The sequence below is a fragment of the Triplophysa rosa genome, linkage group LG8, assembly GCF_024868665.1.
Source record: "Triplophysa rosa linkage group LG8, Trosa_1v2, whole genome shotgun sequence".
Lineage (NCBI taxonomy): Eukaryota > Metazoa > Chordata > Actinopteri > Cypriniformes > Nemacheilidae > Triplophysa > Triplophysa rosa.
Window position 1 is genome coordinate 407,286 of NC_079897.1, and position 10,817 is coordinate 418,102.

At 43.2% G+C, this 10,817-nt stretch overlaps 1 protein-coding gene across 3 annotated transcripts in view; it reads right to left on the bottom strand.

The window, feature by feature from the left end:
• Positions 1 to 93: 93 nt before the first annotated feature.
• LOC130558264 (pleckstrin homology-like domain family B member 3) overlaps positions 94 to 10,817 on the bottom strand; it is a 14,001-nt gene continuing 3,277 nt past the window's right edge. Inside the window, exons 1-15 of one of the 3 annotated variants that reach the window (XM_057340582.1) lie at positions 10,718 to 10,801; positions 7,718 to 7,866; positions 7,518 to 7,628; positions 7,292 to 7,429; positions 7,100 to 7,228; positions 6,501 to 6,671; positions 6,025 to 6,135; positions 3,479 to 3,580; positions 3,323 to 3,404; positions 2,318 to 2,471; positions 2,071 to 2,155; positions 1,654 to 1,785; positions 1,367 to 1,574; positions 1,008 to 1,093; positions 94 to 591 (exon numbers count right to left, since the gene is read on the bottom strand). In XM_057340582.1, coding sequence (XP_057196565.1) covers positions 457 to 591; positions 1,008 to 1,093; positions 1,367 to 1,574; positions 1,654 to 1,785; positions 2,071 to 2,155; positions 2,318 to 2,471; positions 3,323 to 3,404; positions 3,479 to 3,580; positions 6,025 to 6,135; positions 6,501 to 6,671; positions 7,100 to 7,228; positions 7,292 to 7,429; positions 7,518 to 7,628; positions 7,718 to 7,866; positions 10,718 to 10,754 — 1,830 coding nt within the window. In that variant the 5' untranslated portion in view covers positions 10,755 to 10,801 and the 3' untranslated portion in view covers positions 94 to 456. Of the gene's footprint in view, positions 592 to 1,007; positions 1,094 to 1,366; positions 1,575 to 1,653; positions 1,786 to 2,070; positions 2,156 to 2,317; positions 2,472 to 3,322; positions 3,405 to 3,478; positions 3,581 to 6,024; positions 6,136 to 6,500; positions 6,672 to 7,099; positions 7,229 to 7,291; positions 7,430 to 7,517; positions 7,629 to 7,717; positions 7,867 to 10,717; positions 10,802 to 10,817 lie in introns of those variants that run through there. The other 2 variants (XM_057340583.1, XM_057340584.1) reach the window with 2 other exon arrangements.

The window sequence follows — 10,817 nt, forward strand, 5'->3', positions numbered from 1 at the left end:
CCATTCATATCACTTGACAACATCAAAACAATACAAAACGTCTTCTCGTCCACTGAACAATATAATCTAGATATACAACATTAAAAGGCCACATTGTATTTTACAAGAACAATTTAATCACATTAAATAACAAAAAATCCATCTTTTTATTTTGCTTTTGTTTGTAAATATTCTTGGCAAATCATTTTCATCAACCATTAAATTGGTTTGACATGAATCAGTCCTTGGCACATGCAGAAGTCCACACACATTGTTTGGAATGTAAATATCCCCCAATTCCCACCATTACAAAATCTACAATATATGTGACAATAATAAATAATGTGTAAGAAATCAAATCAAACCCGGCGTGTGGAGCTGGCTCAGTGCAGTGTAGAGCAGAACAGCAGAGGACAAACACACGGCACCAGTAACAAAGCTGACACATTTAACACTGAATAGAGCGTTTACTGCTGGTCAGTATCTGCTGTGCTCATCTGTGGCCGTCACAATAACATCCATCCAGATCCTCATGGCTTCAGCGCTGTGAGCCACCAGGAAGAAAAGACGCTCGTATGTTTTCACACAGAAGGTGAGACTCGGCCGCGGAGACTGACACAAACACACAAACATGGACAAATGAAAGTTTAAACACGAACACAGTTTCATTACAGACATGCTGAGAGTTCACTGGATCTTTATATATCAACTTCAGAATTATAGCACATGTGATAAAAATGTAATTAATTCTGTGTCAGAATCTGGCTGACATTTCTCTGCATCCCCACACTCAAGCTTTGAGTGTGATTTATTGACCGCCCCCCAAAAATGGAAAATTATTTTACATATTGAAATAAATATCGCAATAACATCAGGAATTCTTATGGCCAGTGGCCACAATAATTAAGAAGAGTCAGTTATGACAGCCCTCATACCACAGTCATTTTTTTATTTGTTTATATTTATATGAATAACTTTGTCAAATACAAGTCACGTGTTCAATAGTTGATTTGAAAAACAAGACTCACTGTCGTGGCTGTTCTCAGATGATCATAATAAACCTCCTCAATAGCCTGAAAATAAATCACCCCCTTCAGTTTCTTCTCATCCAGTTCTGAGAAAACATGAACGTGGATTTAATAAACACCAGATAATTAGGATGTATTTAATAAAAGGAGCGCATATGTTGATGGCGTTATAAATGATGGGCGTTCTCGCTGTGTGGCTGATAAAACTACCCATCATCAGTTAGTCAACAACAGATATCATGTGTTATGTCATGATGTGTAATGAGCAGTCATTCAAGAGTTTGTTATCAACAAACCCTCAAGCCTCTGTGATTCACTGATCTCTAGACATAACTCAGTTGTTTGGTTCTGGTTCTCACCAGTGTAATACGCCAGGCGCTGGTGGTCCAGGTCAAAGATGAACCATCTTCTCCTCCACGTTTTCACGCGGCCTCCACGCTTAGTCAGAAAGCCGCCGCACCTCCGCGGAGACAAATTCACTCCCATGCATCCGCTCACGTTGTGACCCAGAGCCTCCACATGAGAGCGCAGGTCAAAGTTCGCCTTAAGAGAAAGCGGGACGCTCTGCTGAACGACAAAGACGAATCCAACACAATAAAAGCACGACTAATACAAACACAAACAACTGAGAAAACAGCAGACGCACCTCCAGCGGTGTCCTGCGTGTTGACTTGTGTTGCTCAGCGTTTGATTCTGCTGTTGATTCATGTGTCTGTACGTTTAAAGAGTTCACATCTCTCCGTCTCTGTTCCTCCACCAGCAGGCGGCGGCGTTCCTCCTGCAGCCACACAATGTAAGATAATCCTTCGGCACGTTACATCACTGTGACAAACCTCACAAACTTAACCCAACGAGCACAGCAGGTTTCTCTTAAAATGTATCAATCAAACTTCACGAAGTGACAGATACAATCCCTTATAAACCTGGGGTGCAAATATCAACTCTTCCTGCGTAGCGTAAAGCTGAACTGACCAATGAGCACGCAGGACAAGAGGCGATAAAGTGATATTATGATCAGTGTAAAGCGTGACGTGCATCAGCTGTCTGTGTGTCAGTATCTCACTCTCTCTCTCAGCAGACGCTCTCTCTCTGCTTTGGCTTCTCTGACCTTCCATTCCATCTCCACCAGATCCAGCACACTCTGAGGGCTGCGGGGACGAGAGGTCATGTGATCAGACAGCAGACGGAGCTCGGATAATAGAAAAACATTTCCTAGCGGCTTTAAGAAATACAATCTCATATATTGTCGATGTCGTTCTGAAACCTCGGATGTCCACATGAGCAGTTGTTCAGGAAATGTTCCGTCTCACCTGGCAGCGCGGGAGGTGTTTGTGCTGTTGCAGGGCGTCTGTGAGGAGTCGCTGTGACCCGTTCTCAGTCCGTTACTCAGTCTGTGAGAGGAGTGATGAAGACGAGGTGACCCGGCCTCACAGCTCTGTTTGTCTGGAGTCATCCTCACCAACACTGAAAACAACACACAAACATATAATACGTTCATCACCCGTAGGTCAAACAACACAGCGGTGTGTGGTCATTTGTTACACACAGCTCATCCAATCAGACGTAAGAATAAAAAAAACAGAAAGTGAGCATGCAGCATTATGGATGTGACATTTGCAGTCAAGACTAGACATACTATAAACTCTTTATTACCGATATATTGAATTATCTGTTTATATTTGACTAAAAATATCAGTCTGTACCCCAGGTTCATATTTTCATTTTCACATGTGCCCATTTGTGAGGAATATGAACCATGACAATTTTGACAATTCTTTAAAAACTTGACATGGCTATTTAAACCATCAAATGTTATGATGAAAACCTTTGGGTAAAAATTGTGTTTTTATTCGTGGTAAGGTTGACCTTCGTATGAAATTGCCCACGCGCAATATAACGAGGTCACATCCCATAATTCAGTCAATAGATTTCTTTCTTACTGATAGTGTTGTTTAAACATTGCGTTAGATTATCAAGACTGACTCACACACACACACCTTCAAACACACCCTGAAACACACACACATTACAGGGGTGGTGTGTAACGTCGTCTGTAGTGTGTGTGTGTGTGTGTGTAGTTGTTGTGCTGATGTTGTTCAGGAGATGAACGGCTCATGTAAACCAGACGCAGGACTGTAGTGGTTGCACTTGTTCTTCCAGTAATCCTCACACAGACACACCTTTAATCCTGAAGCTTCACACAAGTAATAAGCCACAACAAACCGCTGCACTTTCTCTTCTTTTGTCCAATAAAACCTGCTGTTTGAGCTACATTGTGTCCGTGTGTTTCATCACAGCTTGATTGATGCGCTCACCTTGTGCAGAGAGAGGTCTGTCTGGGACTTTCCTGTGCGAGCTGCGTCTACGGGGGAACCCGGAAGCCTCCTTCAGTGAGTCCTGAACACATTTCAACAGCACGGTCAGCGCGTTAAATAAACACCCGTCCACACATGTCAAACAACTGAACGTACCTGTGCCGCTCTGTGAACGCTCACGGGGGACAGTGACATCACGCAGGGGGTGGAGCCAGTAATGTTGGACCAATCGGCGAGAGGCTTCTTCTCTTTCAAAATCTACAAAGACAAGATGTCCTTGATGTTTAGTGTGCACATGATACATCTGTCATGTCTGTAAATCTAAAACTTAAACACGCTTTAAAGCGGCCCTAACACACGCGGTTTCTGCCCATCTCATATTAATCTTGAGTACCTATAGAGTAGTATTCCGTACTTAGTGTCTTCGAAGAGTCTTTAGTTTGATCACATTTATAAAAGATAGATACAGCTGTAGGATTATTTCCGAAAGCATACGGCGCGTGCGGGGGGGACGGGCAGGCTGAACTAAAGCACATGCGCACCCGTTGCCAACAAAACACAGACATCAGTTTCACTCACCGCGTGCGGTTCATGTCCGCCATCTTTTAGCGCTGGGACGGCTCCATATATCAGTTTCAAACCATCTCCAAATCCAGCGTTATATCCACCGTTTATATAACATTCATCACCCAAATGCAGCGAACAAACAAACACCTGAACTTCTCTCTCTCTCTCTCTCTCCTGCACACAAGAGAAAGTGACGTCTGCGCATGCTCCTTCTCCTGCTCTCCTTGCTGCCGCGTGGGCGTGCCGCGTGCTTTTCCAGGAGAATTGTCCAATAAGGGACTAAGAAAAATTGTTACGAAACAGTTTTATTTGTTCGAAAAAAACTTTCCGAAACCTGTACGATCGCTGGGGGAGTGTATCGAGCACAGAAATACTAGGTCATACGCCCAACTGGTTTTTTGACAAGTTGACCATGTTAAGCATGAGAAGACAGCACGTTTAACCGTGTGAAGAAGTCAGAATGCATGACGCACCGTTGCAGCACCCCTTTAATAAAGCAGCTGCAATGACAACCAAACACACAAAATCACACAATAAACAGCGCTGCTTCGAAACAGTGTCACAGTTACATCCACAGCACATGTGTTTCTCTCTTTGTTTGCAGTAATGCAATGCATTATGGGATTGAATTCCAAGTGAAGGAAATATGCAATGCTGTCTAGAATTAGAATTGGCAGTATAATGAGATGAAGATGACTACAGCTGTCATTACATCAGCATGTTGTGTGTGGTTGTCAGGACTATGTGGTTGCTAAGGTAACTGAATGGTTGTTAGGGTAAAAATGATATTATGTTATTTCTAAGATCTCATGCTGGAGTGTTACAGCAATAAAAAAGGCATCTTTCCTCCGAAATCTGACTGCACATGCGGGTGTCTCTCAAGGCTGAAGGTGCACTTGTGCTTTTGGGATGTATATTTCCAGTTTGCTTAGACTATAGTATCTAGTATTTATTACTAGATCACATCAATCACATCACTTCCTGACTGCTACAGTCTTTAATGCAGATAATAGACACGATCAGCAATCACCAAACAACATTCAGAGACCCACCAGACATGTTGATCATTCATCCGCTACACAAAAATCAACCCTACCAATATCATTCACTGTGTCTATCGTTACAGTTGTGCTGTGAACTCTGATATGCTCTCAAATCTACAATGATTTTTAAAATGTGATTTTTATAGTTATAGTTATGGTCCGTAGTGTGAACGACCTGTAAGACTCCGGGTCAGTGATGTTGATGAGCTAGTGAGAATAGAGATGATAGAGTTAAATCTCTCTCGCTCTGAGTCACACGCACACACATGAGTCATTTAAAGGATCTGCAGGTTTCACAGCACGTTCTGTACAGACAGACGTTCTCATGAGCTTCAGTCAGAAACTCAGTGATCACGTCACACAAACACTGTCCCATCAGACAAAACTAAAACTGCACTTGAACATTTCAACTGAACATCACTTAGTTTGATTTATAAGCCGTTTTCTTTATGAGGACCAAAAATGTCCTGACAAGATCAAAAAGTATTCATATTATTACTATCATTACCAGGACACGCACACTCTCTCTCACACACGCACACACTGAAACTCACCAGGATGTGCGTCGAGTTTTGCTGCATGATGAACAGTGAGTGTGTGTTCTCGGTCTCTCGTCCTGCCCTCTCTCTCTCACACATACACTCCCTCTCTCGCTCTCTCTCTCCACCCATGTGATCTCACGATGTTCTCTCAGTGACAGACCCATAATGCCCTGCTCACAGCAGGTCACTGTACTGTTGCTCACAGTAACAATCAGATCGGCTGACTTCAGATCAGTCACTATTAAACACCATGTTGGGTTTTGACAGTGTTGAACACAAGTCTGTTTGCTTTAGCGGATAAGCCGTATGTTTCACAAATACACGAGACTACGCAGATGTATACCCGTCCCAATCACATGCTCTCTGGTGTGATTACGTCTCCCTGCTCTACGCCAACCAATCAGGATTCACGTCTGCGAAGCCAACGAGGAAATTTGATTTAACAAAGAAACAGAGAAGGTTTCAGTAAGAACCCAAACAACGACCAGACATCCACACATTAACAAACTACCCTAGCAACACCCCGTCAGTGTAGCCGTGAGTCTGTTACCCTCTGAGATCTGTGAAGGAGCTCTCGTTTCTCCTGTCTGAGGGAGTTCAGCTCCTCATCTCGCTCCTTCTCCATCCTCATCAGCTGTTCTTCCAGCTGCGTGACCCGCTCCTGAACAACAGACACACACCAGCATTACATCGTCACACGCTTCAGCAGCAGGCTTCGGTGTCAGGGTGATGGTGAAGGTGTTTGGTGAATTGACAGCTCGGGGTCAGAAGTGACAGCTGAGTCAATGAGCAGATGGAGGCGTGTGCACTGTGAACTCAGAGATGATGGACGACACCCGGCACAGATACTCTAGATGCCCATCTGGATCATATGACATGTACATACAGTATAGATGGTTTGCATGCATTCAGATGCGCTCGTAAACGTGCAGAACATCACTTACAGTCAGACTTGAGTTTGTAAAGTTAGGGCTCAAACAACGTTCTGTCTGATCATCTTCATTTGTGAAATGGGTGTCAGCTGACCTGTGATGCGTGGAGCGTCTGCTGGACTCTGGAGATGTCCTGCTCTTCCACCGTCTCACACGTGCTCCTCTCGCCCTCCTCTCGATCGTCTTCTACTCCGCTCTCCAACTCCAGAACACGAAACTCCATGTCTTCAAACGTTCTCAACGACACTTCAAAAGCATCTCTGTCCTGAAATACAACACGAGTTTATGTCCACGAACCCAACTCACAGGAGCAGACGTGAATCAACAGGTGTGTCTGGCGTTATTTTGTTTCACGTGTCAAAACTCCTGATTTACTCTCCTGACATGAATGAACAAAACCCACGTTTCATGTTGCATCTACATTATACTCTTGATAGCTTTCTTTGACGCTGGACAGGGATTTTCAAGCCGGAACACTGGTACGGTCATTCAGACATGAGGCGGAAATACTAACCGTTGTTATCACGGTAAACCATTAAAAGACAGCGTGGAATAAACTAGAAAGACATTAAGTGATAAGGGATAAATCAGTAAAAAGACTAACATTCGCATTGTCTTAAATAGCAATAGTACATTTGTCAGTGTGTTGTAGTGCAGAGGTGATAAAGCGACGAGCGGTCAGACGTTTGTCACCTGCTTCAGCTGAAGCACCATCTGTTCTCGCAGGTCTTCCGGCTGCGTGGGGATGTGTTTCTCCAGCTCCTCACACCTGCTCTTCATCTCCTCCACCTTCAGACGTTCCTGCTCCAGCTGAACACGCTCCTGGGACAAACGGAGGATCAGTCAAATCATCATCATCCTGATCCATCCGCAGCCAACACAAACCTTCTGTCTGCAGGCCAAGCGCTGGCACTTTCTCTGTCTGTCCTTCTCCTGCAACACGTGCAGCTGCTCTGCGTGTCTGCGCAGACGCTCCTGCTCCGTCTGCAGCTCTCCCTGCAGCAGCGCGACCTCCAGCTGCAGCTGCAGAAGAGAAACATGACGTCGCTCTCGCTTTACACACACACATGATGATGATGATGATGATGATGACGACCTCACTTCCGCTCACCTCGATTTTCAGCTCCTCTCTCTGTTGGTCGAGCTCTGTGATTCGCTGCTGCACCACTGAGGGTGACGTCAGGAGCTTTGCGGCTTCTCTTCTGGGTTCTTTGATTTGAGACTGTGAAAGAGACGGAGAGAGCGGGAGTGGTTTACACACCAGCAGCTGGAGCTGCTCAGGTCAGTTCTAAGAGGAAAGATGTGATTTACACGTTCACTCTCTGTGCTGCTGCCCTCGGTGTCTGACTCCGCCCCTGAAGAGGTGGGACTTTGCTCCGCGGCCAATCGCATGATCCAAGGTGATTTCTGGACAGGCTCCCACTGACTCCTCTGGAGATCCATGTTGTGTCTAGGCATGGCTAATGAAACATGAATGGACATCAGTGAAGTGTGAGACCACACGTGAACAGACAACATGCTAATAACATGTCTACAGCGAAGGCCATAAGTCACAGATGAGAGCTCTTTAACATCTCACATGTTTCTCCTGAGAAAAACAGTCAGAAATCTGTCATGAGCGCTTGAGAAGAGATGTCAACCGTGTGTCACACTGAGCTCAGATGTGTCTCGTCTGCAATCAAAACTCAATATGATCGAAGATCTCAAAACATTTCTCATCACATTGACTCAAATACTCAACTCCATACTCTTCATCTGTTTCTCCCGAGTAATTTGAGGAGAAACATCGGAGACTTCAATGAAACACAACGGAGATCTTCGTCAATCTTCTGAGCTAGGAAACATCCACGCAAAACCACGTTCTCCTGTGGGAAGCTCCTCTGAAAGAATGACTGGTGAGACTGGTAACCAGAATATATTTTCTGCTTAGACGTTGGGTGCAGATTTGTTACATTTAACCAGATTAACCCGCTACACTGGGTTAACCTGTGAGGTCATGCACACTGATCAGCTTCACCAGCAGCTCTGTTTTATTACTGAAGAGCTCCGCTGGTCCTCCAGTCAAACCAGAACTACACCAGTTTTACTAGTTAGATACTAACAATCACAGTAAATATGATCAAAATAGATAAGCAATTAAATACAAGGACACATTTCTAGTTCTATTCTATTACACGGCTGGTTGGAATGCTTGATTCTGATTGGCCAATCGTGACATTTGCGGGTTCGTTATTCCCACATAACAACTGCTCAAAACTAATAACACACGGTAACCCGCATGCAGCAAATCATTTTGACAGGTTTTGACAAATTAAATATAAATATGTCTTTTAATAACATATTATATTAAATTTACAAACTATTAAACCAAATTGCCTGTTCGTGACATTTGAACGTCGTTTCTTAAATAAAAGTAAACGGCTTTTCCTCACAGAAGGTCTGCATTCGGTAAAAATACATTTCATGTCCAGTTTTCTTCTCATGTGTCAAGTAGGCGTGTAATAAGCGGGATAATGTACAAGCAGCCATCTGTTATCATGAAATAAACCCTTCAGTGTGACACAAGAGCCTTATTTCTGCCATAACAACCGGCTGCCTGGACATTAGCCCTTACTTAACTAATATTAGAATTAAGTTTTTAAATATGTAATCCCTAAGTAAAGTATGTCATTAATATTATAGTAATAAGTAGGGCTGTGTATTGGCAAGTGCCTCCCGATACGATACATATCACGATAGATGGGTCACGATACAATATATTGCTATGTATTTCGATACGATACACATTTGCGATATATTGCAGTACTTTAAATAGAAAATGTCAAAAGTAGAGCTAGAAATACAACATGCTGTGCACCAGAGGGTTTTCTGTGAGGATAAGTGTAAAAACATCCCTGCACAATAAACTGCACTGCAGTAGCCAAGTGACTTGTGTCATGACTTGAGAAGCCTACAAACAGCATTATTTGATATAACTCATTACTCCATGTGGATTGATTTCCATTTGTATAGCCACAGTTTCAAATTTCATGGTTACTGTAGGAAGTCGAGGGTTCATTTCTGTATGAGATCAAAGCCTAACAGAGCAACAAAAGAAACACCGTTGTCTTCACCTGACAGAAAAGATGAAAGTAAAAAGAAGTCAATCACTCTGATGGTGTCGAGCGAGTTTCTCTTCAGCTCATATACAGGTGTTCTTACAACTGACTGGAATGAAAACAGCGTTTATATCGGGCCGTCTGTGAACTTCAGCACTTCAGTCCACCTGTATCGCTCTCGTTCTCTCTTAACACCACATACAACAAAAGACAACAGACCCTGCGTGCGTCCTTGTACACGCTTTCCCATCATGCCCTCTGTCCTACTGAAGAACCTTATTAGGAAAACAGGACTCCACACGGATAAATATAAACCTCTGATATGTGCAGGAGGAAGTGACTTGTAAAATGTCACAGACCAGTTTCATGTTTCCACACACACACACACACACACACACACACACACACACACACACACAGAGTGAGAGAGAGAGAGAGACATTGAAATCTATGAATATAAAACCACTGAGACATTTCTCAAAATATCTTCTTTTGTGTTCCACTGAAGAAAGACTCACATACAGGTTTACAACCACATGAGAGAGAATTTTAAGATGCAAACAAACACAAACAATCTGCCTTTCATCTGAAATGCAGGACAGAAAAGGTCCAAGTCCTCAAAAACACTGAAGTGATCGAGTAGGATGGATTGCAGATGTGAGAGTGAAACGAAAAGCAAGAGATTCAGTAGTGTGAAGGTGAAATCCTACAGGAGAGGAAGAACCAAACCCACATTCCTCCATCATTTCTCCACAATACCACAAACAAGGACACAACGGTGGGTGTTGTGTTGTAGACAGCGGAATAGACCTGAAGCATGTATGTCAACAAAACCCACCGTTCCTATAAAACAGCACAAATTCACTGAGACTTCAATCAAAAACCAACAAAGCTCCTTGCAAAACCTGTTTCCCTCAGAAAAAACACAGCGTCGATACCGCGGTGCAGTGAGAGAATATGTTGTAATACCATGGTACTCATGGCTGAATGCACATTTATCTCTGCAGCACTTTTTTTACAGAACAGAAATAAACTATTGCAATGTATTATTTTTATATTAGTGTACAGTATAGTGTGATATTTACATGGTCCACCTCACTGTGTTTACAAAAATACTGTAGAACTCTTTCTGTAAAACTTAATTGACTGTAAATTAGAGTTCATTATTATAGATTTATGTCTGAAGATATCAGAAGCTATTAATAATAATTACCTGTGAAACGCTGATGTTCAGGTGAAGCAGCTCTCATAAACACATTCCAAACACTGACAGCTCGACTCAAACAAACCCGAGAGAGAGAGAGAGAGAGAGA